General features: G+C 37.8%; 1 protein-coding gene across 1 annotated transcript in view; it reads left to right on the forward strand.

Annotated features, from left to right (window-relative positions):
- Positions 1 to 19310, forward strand: part of ccdc22 (coiled-coil domain containing 22) — a 91583-nt gene that overhangs the window by 23951 nt on the left and 48322 nt on the right. The window contains exons 5-7 of the mRNA XM_039774576.1: positions 11637 to 11721; positions 13715 to 13884; positions 14624 to 14836. Coding sequence (XP_039630510.1) covers positions 11637 to 11721; positions 13715 to 13884; positions 14624 to 14836 — 468 coding nt within the window. The remainder of the gene's footprint in view (positions 1 to 11636; positions 11722 to 13714; positions 13885 to 14623; positions 14837 to 19310) is intronic.

The following is a 19310-nucleotide window of genomic DNA, read 5'->3' on the forward strand; positions in this document are numbered from 1 at the left end:
TACCGGCAATGTATGAAAAGCCGGCATTCTATAGAATTCCTAGGCATTGTATATAATGCCTGGCGTTTTTAGGCAATGTATGTAATATGAGAATTATTACACACTTTGCCTAGGCATTGTATATAATACCTAGGCATTCTATAGAATGACAAATGCTATTTTGGCAAAGTATGAAAAAAGGTCCTGATAAGGCTATTATATAAATGACGTGCATTCCTCAAAAATACAAATGTTATTCTGAAAAAATAATGAGAGTGCCATTAAAAAAAATTTATTCAAAATACGTAAAGAAAAATGAAAGTTGTACAAAACAAAATTTATACCTTTCTTATTAAGGGAAACAAAATTTTCATATAAAAAATAAATTAAAATTAACCTACTTGTTGCAACATGGTAGGCTTGAATGACATTTTGAATTACATTTCATTACATTTTTCACGCAAAGACATTTCATATTTTGGCACTTTGTTTTACACATACATTTGACGAATCCTTGGAGCTTCCACTGGACTGAGCAATTGCAACTGACCGGAGAGGAATTTCATGGTCAGGAATATCTTCAATTCTAAGCAAGTTCTTAGGGCATAAAGTGAATTGTGATCTTGCATATACTTGTTTTAAAATTCCTTCAGAAGTTCCAAGTCGGTAGAAACCATCCTCTGTCACACTCATTACAACTGCCAATATATTGTGCGAATCACCTCGCCCCTTGTCGACGTCAGGAATAGAAACTTGCACAATAGTTCCCAAAGAAGCAGTGGGAAATTTTTTTTCTGAATTAATTTTCATTTTTTTGGCTTGTATTTCCAGATTGATTTTAGAATTTATTTTACCTTCAATAGCATTTTCAGTTTTGAAACAAAGGGTGCACAAAATATCCATTTCATCATCTTTACTAGCATGGCCACAGAAGGAATGAATTTTTTTATGACACTTTTTGCATGCAAATACATCACTCGTTTCCTTTAAACACACACAACAGGTATCAGAAACGGAAATCTCTTCGGTAAGCATGTCTTCATCATGTTTAATCCACTATCGACTGTAATCTCATCCGTGTTTTTTAAAACAGGCTCTTTTTCTTGTATACTCTGATTAGTTTCACCTTTTTCCATTGTTTGGACGCTTTCTATTACTTTTTCTAGCTGGTCCTCTGTATTTATATCTTTTAAAACATCTTCTGGTAGAAAAGACGTTGTAAGCCCTACTTTAGGTTAGCAGCCAAAAAGAGCTTCATATGGTGTTCTTTTGATCCTAGAATGATAAGCTCTATTTTTCATAAATTGAACGAAATGCTTCCTTTACTCCAGCGGTCAGATTTGTTGTCCTGCATCCAAGTACAGTGCATATTTTCGATATCTTGATTAGCTCTTTCGACACTACCCTGGCTTTGTGAATGGCGAGGCTTCCCATGGACGATCTTCAGTGCTGGCCAAAACTCCTTCAAGCTGGTCACCACATTATTGGCAAATTCCCTACCATTGTCAGACTGTAATATAGATGGAGCTCCAAGCAACGAGAATATGTCCACTAGGTTGTAGGCTACTTCTTCAGCTCTTTTTGAAGTTATAGACTTAAGAATCACAAATTTTGTGAGATGATCTTGGTACACCATAATAAATTTGTATTCTCTATCTGGCTGAGACTGAAAGTCAATAAGATCTACCTGACAACGGGAATTAAATTCGGAAAAAAATCATAGGTTTCACAACAATGCCCTTTTAAATACCTCTGTGTTTTTTCTGGCAAGGTTGACAAAGGTGGATGTACAGTTCAATATCATGACGTATAACATTTTTGTATTTGGTTGAAAGTTCTTTCAACATTCTATCATGTCCTCTGTGTCCAATAGCCAAATGAGCTTCATGAAGTACGTGAAATAACTCTTGAGTCCATGACGTAATACTGTATAGTACTGACGCCTTCTTGAACAGGATAAATGAGTTTACTTTTGTTTTCTACAATCATCACATCATAGTGATTCAGCAACCAATAGTCCCTGGGTTCCTTCTTAGTAGTCATTTTGGCTTTTTGTACATCATTTATTAACTTCTGATAAGTAGTTTCGGTTAAGAAAATACTGCTTTTTGCAGCATTAACTCGAATTTTGGACAGTTCATCGTTGAATCGTTGTTTCATGTCTATAGACCATGACTCCTTCTCCAACACTACAGCTTGCTCCTCCATTTTCATGGAGCACAGTAAAAAACTAATTTTTTGTTGAACAAATTTAAGTAAAATTGCGTATGTTGACACTCCCGAGTCCTGCGGTGGGTTGGCACCCTGCCCAGGATTGGTTCTTGCCTTGTGCCCTGTGTTGGCTGGGATTGGCTCCAGCAGACCCCCATGACCCTGTGTTTGGATTCAGCGGGTTGGAAAATGGATGGGTGGATGGATGGACACTCCCGAACAAACCGCAAAGTGCAACTGACAAATTCTAAGCCTGAGGCACGCGTTAAAAGTCACGTGCCTTGCCACGTGATATTCGAAACAAATCAGAGATGTATTTCATACTTTGCCTGTTTCTCATTTGGCATTCTATAGAATGTCTAGGAAATGTGTGAAATATGAATCGTTTCATACATTGCCAGCTAGTTTTAGGCATTATATACAATGCCTAGGCATTCTATAGAATGCCGGATTTCAAACTTTGCCGGTAACATATAATTTATATGTATCTATACTAGTAAAAGGCAAAGCCCTCACTGACTGACTGACTGACCTATTTTTTCGTCCATATACTATAAATAGCCTTAAAATTTTTATTAAGAAGAAAATTAAACCTTTTTAAACTGAGGGAAAATATACCAATAATTATTTGTTAAGGATCTCTTTGTACACCACATTGTCATTTCGTCCCTCCGGTTGTAATATGACCAAGCTGTGCGCTGAGCTTACTCTTGAGCATGCAACGTACAGTTGGCCATGTGAACATTAATGTTGTTTCAAATCTCACAGCTTGGATTGCTGCTGTCATAAACGGTTTGAGTGTCATGGTTTGTTTCAATTACGATAGTATTTGTAGGACTTGTGTTGAAGAGACATTCGGCATCTGTCAAGCATTGTAAGTATACAACCGGTTTCATCGATAACTTCACATCCAGCTTTTGAGTTTAAACATTCATAAACATCAAAGTGTCCACTACTGAAATCGTGACCTGTCAATCTAAGATGTTTAAGAGGCATTGGCAGTTGTCGAAAGGTGTAAAATATTTGGCCATTTCACTACATTTGAAAGCGACAACCGAACAATTCAGTGGCAGCCATCAACTCACATGCAGATGCATAGGTGAAGGGCTTAAGCATTTCACTCTTATAGTGCTCCTGTGTAGTATAATTATCTCTTGTACCGTCATCAGTCCACACCTTGAACCTGTCCCAGTCATTCAATGCATAAGACACAATGTGCCTCCAGATATCAAGAGTGAGCCTGATATGGCCGTGCAATATGCAACACAGAGAATGGAAAATGTAGGTGCCATCTCCGGGCATGGAAACCACTCGGTAAGTGACAGTTCTTTGATCGATGGTGATCACCTTGATAGACATGTTAATGGTGGTAAGGTTGGAATGATAAAGGAAATGAGTACCTGAACAATGTAAAGTAAGTCTAAAATACCTAAACAATAACTATAATCGTAATAAACGAACATTAAAACAGCGGAGAAGCCGTGGATTAAATAAAAAGGATGTAGTTATCAGCAGGGAGACGTGAATCCCGTGGCAAAGCAAGGACGGGAATGTAGAGACCGGAGCGACGGACGGTCTTATATAGGCAGGCAGCCAACAACGTGGGAGGCGTTGGGATGGGGGACCCAACGCCGTTCACACGGTGACCGAGCTGCAGGCTATGGACGTATATATGTACGTAAGTAGGATTTAGTTAGCGATGGGAACCCGCATACCAAATTTCTTGAAGATGGGCCCATAAGTAACAAAGACCGTTGAAAAGTTCAATATGACGGCCGACAGTGGCATCATACCACCAAAATAAGTACAAAATTTCAGCCTTCTACCTACCTACACGGGAAGTTGGAGAATTAGTGATGTTTGAAAGTTCAATATGGTGGCTGACAGTGGCATCATACCACCGAAATAAGTATGTACATTGGTTTCGGTTAGCCCAGGGAAGCCGCCTACCAAATTTCGTGAAGATGGGGCCGTGAATAAGGAAGTTCAACATGGCGGACGTTGTTAACCGTTATGACCGTTACACGCAGAATTTTGAAATGAAACCTGCTTAACTTTTGTAAGTAAGCTGTAAGGAATGAACCTGCCAAATTTCAGCCTTCTACCTACACGGGAAGTTGGAGAATTAGTGACTTTTGGAAAATTAAATATGGTGACCGACAGTGGCGTCATACCACCGAAATAAGTACGTACTTCGGTATTGGTTAGCGCAGGGAAGCCACCTACCAAATTTTGTGAAGATGGGGCCATAAATAAGAAAGTTGAACATGGCGGACGTTGTCGACCGTTATCGACCGTTACGTGTAGAATTTTGAAATGAAACCTGCTTAACTTTTGTAAATAAGCTGTAAGGAATAAGCCTGCCAAATTTCAGCCTTCTACCTACACGGGAAGTTGGAGAATTAATGATGACTCAGTCATTCAGTCAGTCAGTGAGGGCTTTGCCTTTTATTAGTATACAGTAGATAGACTTCTGCTCGATGCCCGTGGGAGGTGGAGTTACGCCTCCCACGTAATTTAGTGCCTGCCCATATAAAGCCGTTCCTCAGCGGCAATCCAATAGAAACACTGCCAATAAATATTCATGGGTGAAGGACTGTGATTATGCAGATGCTAACAGCTAACATTAAATAAAACCAAAGACATCGCACGAGATGGCACAAGCAGAGCTGAGAACCTTCGATGCATGTACACTGAACAGCTCACGTGAACTGACGCAGTACACAGACAAAAAGCAACAGTTCCAAAGAGTGCTGAACAAAAAACGAATTACACAATTGAGAAGGCAGCAAAAAAATATGAAGCGTGTGACACATACAAGCATATTCATAAGTAAAGCTACTGGGGTAACAAAGCATACGGTGGAAAAAATCAATGTCCCGCTGAAGGAAGACAGTAAAAAAAGCCTGTGCATGCAGTGTGTCACGTCTCAGATAAAGAGGAAGACGAGCTGTTTATTGATGCAGTAAGAAACAAATTGATGAATGAAACCTGTTATCTTTACAACGATTGACAAACACGGAATGTAACTTGAACACAACACATCCTACAAATACAAACCTGATTGAAAGAAATAATGATAATCAAATCCTTGATGACAGCAACACTCATAACACTCACAAAACAATTACTGTATATTGACAATCATGTTACGTTATTTTTAAAATGTTCCCTTTTCTTTTTCATAACTTCTTTAACACACTACTTCTCCACTATGAAGCGCGTGTATATATCTATACTAATAAAAGGCAAAGCCCTCACTCACTCATTCACTCATCACTAATTCTTCAACTTCCCGTGTAGGTAGAAGGCTGAAATTTGGCAGGCTCATTCCTTACAGCTTACTTACAAAAGTTGGGCAGGTTTCATTTCGAAATTCTACGCCTAATGGTCATAACTGGAAGGTAATTTTCTCCATTAACTGTAATGGAGTTGAGCTGGAATGACGTGGGGGGGGCGGAATTTTGTGTGACATCATCACGCCTCCCACGTAATCACATGAACTGACTGTCAACGCAGTGCGTAGAAAACCAGGAAGACCTCCAAAAAGCGCTTAAGAAAACATGCATTTTATAATTGAGAAGGCAGCGAAACAATAAGAAGTGAGCGAGTGACATATACTACCATATTCATGAGTGTTGCCAGCTCGGAAAGAAAGCAAGGGGATTGACAGTTAAGGTGGGTGGAGGAGTGACGTCATCATCTCCCCTCCCATTCACCTCATTTCGCTCTGAGCTGAGCTCCGCGGCTAACGCCGTCTTCTGAAGCAACTTCGTCACACTGCCACCAAATACTCACAGAAAAATCCACAAGTTAATAACCACGCTGTCTGTAGAGTTTCTCCACACTGAATCCTCCAGGCCCTACTTACAAAAGGTTACATTAACAATCGTGTTACATTATTTTTAAAATGTTTCCTTTTCTTGGCACAAGCACAGCTGAGAATCTTGATGCATGTGCTCCATAACGCGTTAAAACATAATGCATTTAATCACACTTTGCATTACAAGCAAAGGGGAACTTTTGTCAATGCATGATTTCCTGGTACACTGATTACATTGATCAGTGGTTCCCGATTCATTTTACCCTCGCACCCCCTTGGTTTGAGAAGAAGTATGAAAAACTATGAGGTTAACACAGAAAAACAGATCACCATTTCAAGCTTTATGAATAATCGATTCGCCATCAATAATTGTTTTGGTAAAGCCATACTCAGTGTAATCCTCCTTCCATTTTATAATTTTTCTGCCACTAGCCATGATTAAATGAACGGTAAAAAAGTAAGAACGAAGCGAGGGTGACTTATTCAGGCAGGCATATATATGACAGCAACACTCATGACAATGTCAATCATGTTACGTTATTATTAAAATGTTTCCTTTTCTTTTTCATTACTTCTTTAACACACTACTTCTCCGCTGGTAGCGGAATTTTGCTATATATATATATATATATATATATATATATATATATGAATGACCTCCAACGAGTGCGGAGACTTTTGATATCGTGGGTCTCCTGCCCAGCAAAAGTCGAGCAGTCGGCGCGGCGCGCGTAGCTGTGCCGGCCTTTGAGATGCTGACTGCGCTTCTGCCTTAAGTCAAAGTGAGCACTTTTCATTTTTTTCATCCTCCCCCTGAGCTATAGCCCAGACAAGTGCAAACACGGGACCCCTTTTCTACACCGTGGCAAACTAATATTAAGGCGCTTCGCACTTTCTTTTGCACATATACGATTATGAGGTCATCAGCTCGGATTATGAAGACACGCACAGGAGTCGAGGACTGACAGTGCCATCACAGCCGATTAATGGCAGGGATGTCTCACCAGTCTACACAAGACCCACCGTGACTGTCCCCAAAAGGCACTCATATCGTCAGCGAACACATCTCTCTATACTATATAAAAGAAAAAGGCAACTTTCCTTTCTTTACACCTTTTTTCCTTTTATTTCAAACCAAAGCCTTTCTCTCTTAACACTGCAGAGGACACAAAACTAATTTTCTTTAATTGCTAGTAATGCCGGTAAGGCACATTACCAGAGGCAGAAATTTGGACGTTCACATAGAAAATGTAATTTCTATACCACAGCCGTCGTGTAGCGCCTTTCAAAATGGGATCTACTACTGACAGATGATCCATATACATTTTAGCTGCTGTTAGTACTACTTACCTGTTGTGTTACACAGTCTTTAAAATGTAGTTTACCAGCAACCACTCCAGTAGTGCTCAATGTACCTGTATTTCTTAAAAGTTAATGTTTTACTGTTTAATAACTTATAGACTGTATTTTATTATTTTTCCCTTGCACTCAGTGACCAAAGCTATACACACACATATAGACACATACATATATATATACACATACTGTATATATACCTGTGTGTATGTTTGTATGTATGTGTATATATATGTGTGTATCAGTTGAGTCACGATTCAAAGTTCTTTTTGGAAATCTGGGACGCCGTGTCATCCGGACTAAAGAGGACAAGGACAACCCAAGTTGTTATCAACTCTCAGTTCAGAAGCCTGCATCTCTGATGGTATGGGGTTGCATGAGTGCGTGCGGCATGGGCAGCTTGCATGTCTGGAAAGGCACCATCAATGCAGAAAAATATATTCAGGTTCTAGAACAACATATGCTCCCATCCAGACGTCATCTCTTTCAGGGAAGACCCTGCATTTTCAACAAGATAATGCCAGACCACATTCTGCATCAATCACAACATCATGGCTGCGTAGGAGAAGGATCCGGGTACTGAAATGGCCAGTCTGCAGTCCAGATCTTTCACCTATAGAGAACATTTGCCGCATCATAAAGAGGAAGGTGCGACAAAGAAGGCCCAAGACGATTGAACAGTTAGAGGCCTGTATTAGACAAGAATGGGGGAGCATTCCTATTTCTAAACTTTAGAAACTGGTCTCCTCGGTCCCCAGACGACTGTTGAGTGTTGTAAGAAGAAAGGGAGATGCCACACAGTGGTGAAAATGGCCTTGTCCCAACTTTTTTGGGATTTGTTGACACCATGAAATTCTGAATCAACATATTTTTCCCTTAAAATGATACATTTTCTCAGTTTAAACATTTGTTCCGTGATTTATGTTCTATTCTGAATAAAATATTAGAAGTTGGCACCTCCACATCATTGCATTCAGTTTTTATTCACGATTTGTATAGTGTCCCAACTTTTTTGGAATCCGGTTTGTATATATATATATACCCATACCCTTTGGGGTGCGAGCAACTGTTGCTGGGGGTGCCAGAATCCATCAAGGAAGAAAAATGAAAACATTATTTGTACCAAATCTTAATTTATTTATCCACTAGGCTCACCCGTCTTTTAAGGCGACCGACTTTTAAGTTGACCACTTCTTAAGGCAATTCAATATGTAGATCAATTTGATATTTTATACAAACTTATTAATTTCGTTATATTGCATTTGAGCGGTATTACTTTAATAAAATAAAAAAATTATTAAATTAATTAAAATTAATTTTTGTGATGAAATGTAAACTTTTTTTCTATATTGAGGTCGCCCTTTTGATCCCCCCTGATATTTACTACACGGTGAGGCATTTGTACTCCATCAGCATTAATTATTTCCAGAGACATAATTTTGCCTATTTTTCCAGCACATCGTGCACAAAAGCAAGGGAGCAATGGGAGCACCAGAACTCTGCTCACATCATGTCGCTTCGTACCGCAAGCTGCAAGTAGTAAGTCTGTGATAAGCGAAAGCTACGCTTTCCACTCACGGGACGGAAGGACAATCCCGACCGCTTTTATATAGTAAGAAAGAAGAAGAAGATATTGCACAGTCTGGAGTAGAAAATCATCTTTTACCTGGAAAAACGAAACTACAAATCCCATCGTGCATTGCAAAATGGACGGGGCGTGTGTGAAATTCTGTGCCTGCGTAGCACACACGGGACGGAAGGACACCCGACCGCTTTTATATAGAAGGATTCCTAAATAATTAAATGGGCATGCTATTTCGTATCAGTGCAATACGCTGCTTGTTAAAACAGATGACTCCCGCTCTTATGTGCAAGTCTGCGTGGATATTATGAACTATCGTATCTGTTCAAGTTCTATTTAAATTTTAAATAGAAGGAATTTTTATTTAGTTGACAGAAATATCTTTGGTAGGAATGTAAGTTAAATGTAGGCATCATTGCATAAATTTTCCTTCACCATAGAAATGTAAAGAGTAAATTCGCCTTACATTCCAACCAAAGATATTTGTGTCGACTAAATTGAACTTGAAAAGATATATTTTTTCGAATGTGATCGCGCAATTCAGATTGAAATGACGCACACTACATCGAGCCCGCGTGCTATTGTGGTTTTGCCTGCGTGCCTCAATAAGTCACCCTCCCCTCACTCTTACTTTTTTACCGTTCATCTAATGATTACACTGAGTATGGCTTTACCAAAACAATCATTGATGGCGAATAAAGTATCCATTATTCATAAAGCTTCAATTGGTGATCTGTCTTTCTGCGTTATCCGCATATTTTTCATACGTCTCAAACCAAGGGGATGTGAGGGTAAAATGAATCGGGAAGCGCTGATATATATGTATGTGTGTGTATATGTATGTATGTATGTATGTATATATATATATATATATATATATATATATATATATATATTGAAATAGTTTTACTGTGAAATAATGCAAAGAGTACACGTGTTTCGCCCTAATTTTGGGGTCATCAGGCGTACATACTCAGTGCACCTCCTCTCGGGAATCGAACCTCAGACGTCAGCGCTAGAGGCGAAGCCTCTTCCATTGAGCCACGGCGTGTGGTTTGTCTATTTGAGAGTATGTAGAGCGGGGTGTATATATATAGTAGTGTGTTAAAGAAGTTATGAAAAAGAAAAGGGAACATTTTAAAAATAACGTAATATGATTGTCAATATACAGTAATTGTTTTGTGAGTGTTATGAGTGTTGCTATCATCGAGGATTTGATTATCATTATTTCTTTCAATCAGCTTCATATTTGTAGGATGTGTTGTGTTCAAGTTACATTCAGTGTTTGTCAATCGTTGTAAAGATAACAGGTTTCATTCATCGATTCGTTTCTTACTGCATCAATAAACAGCTCGTCTTCCTCTTTATCTGAGACGTGACACACTGCATGCACAGGTTATTTTTTACACTGTCTTCCTTTAGCAGGACATTGACTTTTTCCACCATGTGCTTTGTTTCCGCAGTAGCTGCAGTTATGAATATGCTTGTATGTGTCACAGCTGAGTTTGTGCCAAACACCACCCTGACCATCTCATCTTCATCTGCATAAGCACAGTCCTTCACCCGTGAATATTTAGCGGCAGTGTTTCTATTGGATTGCCACTGACGGACGGCCTTATATGGGCAGGCACTAAATTACGTGGGAGGCATAACTCTGCCTCCCACGGCCGTCGAGCAGAAGTCTATTATAGTATATGGACGAAAAAATAGGTTCCAGTTATGACCATTCGCGTAGAATTTCGAAATGAATCCTGCCCAACTTTTGTAAGTAAGCTGTAAGGAATGAGCTTGCCAAATTTCAGCCTTCTACCTACACGGGAAGTTGGAGGATTAGTGATGAGTGAGTGAGTCAGTCAGGGCTTTGCCTTTTATTAGTATAGATATGTATATATATATATATATATACAGTGGTGTGAAAAACTATTTGCCCCCTTCCTGATTTCTTATTCTTTTGCATGTTTGTCACACAAAATGTTTCTGATCATCAAGCACATTTAACCATTAGTCAAATATAACACAAGTAAACACAAAATGCAGTTTTTAAATGATAGTTTTTATTATTTAAGGAGAAAAAATCCAAAAAACTGCATTTTGTGTTTACTGTGTTATATTTGACTAATGGTTAAATGTGTTTGATGATCAGAAACATTTTTGTGACAAACATGGAAACAATAAGAAATCAGGAAGGCAAATAGTTTTCACATCACTGTATGTACATATATGTATGTGTGTGTGTGTGTGTATATATATATATATATATATATATATATATATATATATGTATGTGTGTATATATATATATATATATATATATATATATATATATATATATATATATATATATAATATGTTTGTGTGTGTTTGCTTGAATAAATAAGAGATCATTTAATCCTACACTTGTCTGAGTTCCTGTGTTTAGTGTAATTGGGTTCATTGCATAGTGGGGCCTTTAAGGATCTCATTGAAGGAAATGAGGAAATAGGGATACTCTGGAGTGACAGATTATGCTTCTTCAGTCCATCACACTTCAAAAACTACATAGTCTGGTGAGGAATTAGCGAAAGGCTCTTGGCTGCTGTCGATGGGATAAGTTATGTGACACTGTTCTAGACACTATAAAGAGTATTGAAATAATATTGATTGGTACCAAAATATATAATGCTGAAAAAATTCTTATCATTACAGAACTCAGATTTGGCTCATGGTTTTCATGCTCAGCACCTCAGCATACCTCAAACCACAGTGCTCTCTGGCAAGAAAATACCCAAAGGTACGTTTGTTTCAGACACTGTTTTATTTGGGTTTGGGTTGTGGATTTGCATTGTAGAGTATCTACAGTGTGTTGGTGAATCTAATGTTAACATCTCTGCCTCATCAAACTCTGGTGTCTGGCTCATGTGGAATGACTATGCAGCTGAATATGATGTGTTTGCAATGAGAATGAGCACTTCCAAATTGCGGGTCTTGGTACTTCCCTGGAGAAAATTGTCTTGGTCCGCAGCGATAAAAGGTTGAACATATAGCCCAAGTCCAATAGAGTCCACCTGGAGTAGAGGCATTCACAAGACAAGATAGGTCTACTGACGATAATGTGGGAGCTAGTCCTCTGACAGTCTTGAAATTATATCTCTGTCCACACCCTAATGAACTGTAGGTAATGAATATTAAAACGAGGTTTCAAATGCAAGTGACAGAAATTAGGTTCTGTTTTATGTTGGTTGGCTTACTCTCTATGATAGGGGTACATTGAACTAGAACTTCTGCTTCTCTGGATTAAAAGTAGCCTACTGAAGTAATCTGGGAATGTTGTTAGAATGCCTTCTATTTGCCTTTCAGTTGGTGTGTGCTAAACACTAACTGGAAGAAGACTTAGACCCTCCTGGAATTTGGATGGGAATTCCTCAGAACCAGCTAGTAAAAGTATCTAAAATATGCCAGCCTAATTTGTCAAGTTTAGTATGTTGCCATTGTGGCCTTCACAATAGAAAAGTAGATTGAAAGTGAAGTGAATGTACAGTTGCCTTTTGAAAATGTGTTAAAGCTGAGGAGTAAGAAGAAATCTTCATTTCACTTTACATTCATTTGTATCCTCATGATTTGGAGAAATTGGATATCAAATGTATAAAACTTGTGTACATACAAAAAGGGTTTCAAAATATGCATACTTTATTTGCCACACAAATGTTGAAGTTTATAAAAGAAAACTTTACATGACAATGTTCATAAATATACGGTAACTCTGCCCAATCCTCACACAGTATTTTAGAGAAAGTGGGAAATAACAACACTATCAATTGAGGAAATGCAGCCAACCAAGTTAAAAGGTGTCAAATGCAGATTATAATAATGTGCATTGAAGTGACAAACGTTAAAACCTCTAAAGTGAGGAATATGATGTACAGACTGTATTTTATTTCCCTTTTAAGGGGGCCAGTTCTATGTATCTGCACTGCAGAACTTTTTTGGGTTTTCATCACTTTATATATCCTGGCTGTTCTCACTTCTCAAGAAACTGGTCAACAACTCAGCAATATATCAGCTTTCTCATCATATTCCTGTTTCACTCCATCATACCGGCTGTGCTGGAGGCGATTAATCAACCAAACAAGGTGCAACAATCAGTTTTTATTTGGTGTGGGTGTACAGGCATAAAACATAACAGGTTTTTGTTGTCATAAAAAGGCTATTTTTCAGCAGTGTCTGGTTTTCCTAACTTAATCGGAGTAGTCTACTGCACTCATATTGCAATAAGTGCACCAAGTGAGAATATGGTGTTAACCATAAGCAGTTACATTAAATTGACACACACGTTATTTATGATGCCAAGATGAGACTGACAAACATCGTGGCATGGTGTCCTGGGTCAACGCATGATTCATTTATTTTGAGTCAAATTAGCATGACAGACAACTTCCTGATGGTGCTTTATGTGGTGGCTGGCTTGCTGGTAAGGTAATTAAATGAACCCTCAGTTTTTTTGTTTTTTTTTTTGGACTGCACAATTCACTTAACAGAATCATGTCATTACTTGTGCCAGGTGATAATGGGTATCACTCAAATGCTGGTGGTGTCAGGTTAATCTCCTCCTTAATCTGCTGCAAGTAGCTTGATTTACTGATTAATAAGGATTGATTCCATTGACTGGTTAATGAGAAAGCCTTTAATGCTGTGATCAGACCATACCAACTTTAGATTACTACCTGTGTAATAATATTTTAACCGTTTTTGTTAATTCTTTGTATTCTTTATCTGTCATTTTTCAGAGGTGAAAGAATATTGTGAAAAATATCTTCTGCCTGTTACTGCCCAACCTTCGCAGCATGCCTTTCTCTGTGCCTCTCTTTTAGAGAGGAATTCAGCAGATATTAGTGCTGTGCAGGAATGGGAATCTGAATGGAATAGTCAAGGACTTGCATCCCGGCTTTCAATAGATGTATGTAAATACAGTTTTTATGAATGTTAAGAAATACATTTGACCTTTTAATTGACAATGTCTTTAAATACATAAATTTGCCCTACTTGGTCATCTTAATGTAGTGAGCTAGAAAACACTGGTGTTATAATCTGGTAGTCACTTGTTTCAAAATTACATTTTTATTTATTTATTTTTTTGTTCTCTTTTTCAAAAATTTGCAGTCTGAGGTCCTTGACTCTCTGGTACCCATTGTCAGCTGGATGACCTCTTATAGACAGTTATGTGGCTTTCCTAATCAAGTGTGATCAGTTGAATTGAACATGACTACAAACAAAGTGTAGAATCATCTCAGTGGTAATCAATAGAATGGGATATACCTGAGCCAAATTTCACGTGTCATAGCAAAGGATCTAAATACTTGTATCAATGTGATAATTACATTTTCTATTTTTAATAAATTTGCAAGGATTGCTAAATTTGTTTTTGAATATCAAGTTATCAAGTGTTGATTGATGTGGAAAAAGTGCATTTATATGATTTTAGCATAAGGGTTGAAACATAGCAAAATGTGTTAAAAAAAAAAATTTAAAAAAAAAATGAAGGAATCTGAATATTTTCCGAAGCACTGTATGAATAAGGATTTATACAAAACTCATTTTGAAGTAAACAAGTAGAAAAGTTGATGCAGTCAATTTTTAAAAAGGATGTGACTTCAGTTTTGTATTAAATGTCTGTGCATGCCTTACACTTTACCTAGGAGTACAAATCCCGTAAGAGACAACGTCTTCAGAAACGTCTTCATGATCAGCTTCGCCATGCTGTTCAGCAAAATCAAGAAAACCAGCACACATCACGTTCCAGTTCTGACCTGGCTGATCTTCTGAAATCCTTTGGTGCAGGACCTTGTGGTCATGAAATCTTGGTTAAGGGAACCCGTTTCACTCATACAGAGAAATTCACCTTTACTCAAGTAAGAAGATGGTCACAAATACTTTGCTTTTCTTAACAGTTTGTATGTTTTTTTTTTGTTTTTTTTTTTTGCTGGTGTGTTAATTATTATATTACTCAACACCAGGATTAAAAACTGGCTCATTGTTTGCAAGGTCATTTACTTACAAATTTTCCCCAGATGCATTGAGTGATATGTAGACAAAGAAAACATTGAGTGCAGCTAATATTGAGATAACTCAAATATTATCCATTGAATTGACATGAGCATGTTGATAATAATACAATATGTTATTTAAAGTATGACAGCACAATAATGTGGTACACTACTAGTCAAAAGTTTTAGAACATTTTTTTTTAATTTTAATCAATTGAAATGCAATGAATGACCTTAAAATGATGAAAAAGTAAGCAGTAAACTGCCAGAGGTTTACATTTTTTAAATTTAGGTTAGCAAAACTGAAAAACAAAGGAAATTTCAGAATATTACAAATGGACCTTCTTCAGGGAACAACTAACAGGTTACAACCTACAAATGTTCTGCAATTAAAGTAAATTAAGCCTTGCAAGTTGAAACAAACAATTTGCACAGTTGTCCCAAATTCTTTTGGATTACTAGGATATATATCAAAGTGTCAGTGAGTACTGTGTCCTACACAATCCAAAGGCAATTATAAACTGGAAGATACTTTTCTAAGAAGAGATCTGGCAGACCCAGATACACAACCCAATCAGAAGACAAGTTTTAGAGGATCACCAGCCTGAATGATAGGCACCTTACAGCACAACAACTTCAAGCATAGCTTAATAGTGGACATAAAAACAAGTATCAGTTTCTATTGTGAGGTGGAGGCCTTGTGCTGCAGTTTTAACAGGGCGAGTGGCAGTAAGAAAGCCATTCCTTAAAGGACAAAATAGGGCCTTGATAATATACCACCTGTGGACTACTGCTTCAAATTGCAAAAGCTCAATTTACTTTAATTTCTTAAGAACATCTGTAGGGTGTAACATATTAACTGTTCGCTGATGAAGGCCCATTTGTAATATTATATTATAATCCTTTTTTCAGTTTGTTCTAACCTAAACTTTAAATTTAAACCTTTGGCAATTTACTGCTTACCATTTCAACTGATTAAATTTGAAGAAAAACTGGAAAAAACCTAAGGTGTTCTAAAACTTTTGACCAGTGTTGTATACCACTTGTTGAAGAGGCTAGATGTCTAATTTTCTATCTGTTTAATACTTATTTTATTGTCATTTCAGTCCTGGCCCAAAACCATTTTTTAGCTTAGGTTTGTTCTTTTACTAATGTTAAGCCAAACTGGTTTGATCCACACTAACAATAATTGTGCCTGTGTGAGCATTACACTTCCTTAGGTTGAAACAGCAATGAGCCTAGTTTCCATACTACTACAACATTTTAAAATATCTTGATGAAGAGTCGATTAACATGTGGAATTACAGAAAATAGTTTAAGATTTGTCACTGTTCTGACAATATAAAGAATTCTGCATCTGCAAAATCAAGGAAACGTGTTATTGACTTTCACAACACCATAGACTCTCAATGCCTGCTCACTAATTAGGGAGTGGATGTAACAGTGGTATATTGCTACAGGTACTCTAGGGTCCACATCAGTGACAAAGTGGGATGGTGTAATAACACAGAGGAACTATTTAAGAAAGGGCAGAACAAACTTTGTTGTTAGGCAAGATGTGTTTCTGAGTGGCCAATCCATGTTGAGCTGCTTTGTGACAGGTGGATATGCTGACAGGCAACATAATGAAGTAGGTGTTCTCTGACAAAACTAAATAATTTATGTTGGTTTCCCTACGTTAATGCTTCTTGGGGCCTGGTCTATCTTGTTTTACATTCCCCTTTTGCAGCCCCTTATAGTGTTGTCATCTTCTAAACTACAGCAGTACAGATTTAAATGTTTCTTAAATTGTGAGCCTTGCAGTCAGCATTAACTAAGAGCTACCTAAACTAATGCAACAGCATTCGATTTTTAATTGCATGGCTTTCAGCTATGAAAGAGCAACTGATAATAAAAGGGAATAAACCTCCAAACAAAACACATTTCATGATTCAAACAAAGCACTCTGAGGCAGCTTTTTCAAATTAACCATCTTTATATCTTCGTGTTTCAGTGGTTGTCAAACAGCAAAATGTGTGCTGCATCCACAGTCTGATCAGAGTAAGAACTTGTGCCAACATTGTTTCTGGTTCAGTATGTTTTTTCTTTAAAAAAATGAAATATTGTGCCTTGAAAAAAGATTTCTTGATTTCCTCTATTTTTGCTTATGCATAACACATCTCAAACATATTTAACAACATTAATACAAAAGACATCCTGACATCATTCGATTTATTGAAAGAAAAAAGTCCACGAAGATCCATATATCACCCATATGAAAAAATAATTACCTCCTTAGTCACTTAGTCAACCAGTGAATCAAATTGAAATCTTCTTCTTCTTTCGGCTACTCCCGTTAGGGGTTGCCACAGTGGATCATCTTCTTCCATATCTTTCTCTTCTCTGCATCTTGTTCTGTTACACTCATCACCTGCATGTCCTCTCTCTCTCCACATCCATAAACCTTCGCTTAGGCCTTCCTTTTTTCCTCTTCCCTGGCAGCTCTATCGCTAAAGAACTTCTCCCAATATACTTAGCATCTCTCCTCTGCACATGTCCAAACCAATGCAATCTCGCCTCTCTGACTTTGTCTCCCAGCCGTCCAACTTGAGCTGGCCCTCTAATGTACTCATTTCTAACCCTATCCATCCTTATCACACCCAATGCAAATCTTAGCATCTTTAACTCTGCCACCTCCAGCTCTGTCTCCTGCTTTCTAGTCAGTGCAACCATCTCCAACCCATATCACATAGGTAATTATCCAATTTTAAATAACAAGTTAAATTAGACTAGACCAGGGGTCCTCAATCACGGTCCTGGAGAGCCGCAGTGGCTGCAGGTTTTTGCTCCAACCCAGTTGCTTAATAAAAAGCACTTATTGCCAAAGTAACTCTTCTGCTTCACTTTAGTGATTTTGAGCCCTTATTGCTTAATTTTGTCTTAAACAGCTATTTTAATTGCTCCTTATTATCAATAACATGCAAATGACAAGAGAGAGCAGCATTTCTCCATTTAGCTTATTTACATTTACACCTGTGTGTATTTACCTGCACTAGAAAAATGGAAGAGAAAAAAGTGAAGGACTGAGAATTACTCGTCCATTTTAGCCTTCAAATCATTTGCATGATAGAAAGGGAAAGAAAATCTAGGGTATGAGAATGACCTGACATAGCAGAGTTAATTTAATTTCATAGCTTGTTAGTGCTTTATTGGCAAGAATTGCTTTCTAATTAAGCAACCAGGTCAGAACAAAAACCTGCGGCCACTGCGGCTCTCCAGGACTGGGATTGAGGACCCCTGGATTAGACACATTCAAGCTTGATTGCTTCCTGTCTTACTGAATCTAACCATCACTTAAATGCTCAATGATTAGCAACAGCAAGAGCTATTTTTTGCTGTTGATTACCAGCACTCTTAGAAGCGGAATGACCCTCATCTTGGTTATCTGTTCTTCTCCATCAAACTCCTGGCGTGATGTGACAGGTGCAATGAAGCACTCTTGGGTGGGTGCTGGACCCACATTTGATGTGTCAAGAGGCATGAAACACCTAATACAAATAATGATTTGGGTAGAAAGGGCATGGTTGGGTACTGGACTCCCATGAAACATCAAGTTGTGCCAAGCACAAGCACATAAATGACAACCTGTTGACCTTTGGAGTTTTAGGAGCCATAAGTATGTTGCCAAAAGGTGAAAGGCCTGGGAGAGGGAGTTATTACCCTAATGACAGCTGCATGACAGAACAAAAAGGAGAATTACTGATTACCTGTTTCAGTTCAAAAGAATACACTTTACTGTAGAATTCTCTTTTCCAAAGACCATCAATAAAAGCCTAGTCACCAGGAAAAAGCAGAAATTGATCTATGGCAAGAACATTTTCCTCATGGACAATTATGTATAGTCTGTTCAAGAATAAGCAGCTCCAGTGACCTAATACTTTTATTATTACTTATTCTTTGACTGATGCCTTTATCCAAGTTGAATTACAACATTAGAGATATAATTGGTTACATTTCTTTTGTTTTACCAATTGGAGCACAACTCTTAGTTAGTCATCGCCGCCCCCTGCTACTGTCTAAGACAGTGGATTGTAAAATGTGGTTTCTGGCCCCTGCAAATCTGACATGATTAAAAAATCAATTCCAATTTTAAAGATATCTTTAAATTGCCTGTTTTTTAAATAAAACAAACAGGTAATTGAAAATGTGCTTCTGCTGTTGCAAAGAAGTAATCATGTATTAATGTGTCTGTAAATGAGAGCAGTGATCAGGGTGTTCCTGCTGTGACACTCCACTCCTGGCTTTTCAGATTGAAGTCTTTCATTGCTCATAGCATACATACCCCACACCAAAACCAATG

Source organism: Polypterus senegalus, chromosome 13, assembly GCF_016835505.1.
Source record: "Polypterus senegalus isolate Bchr_013 chromosome 13, ASM1683550v1, whole genome shotgun sequence".
NCBI classification, from domain to species: domain Eukaryota; kingdom Metazoa; phylum Chordata; class Cladistia; order Polypteriformes; family Polypteridae; genus Polypterus; species Polypterus senegalus.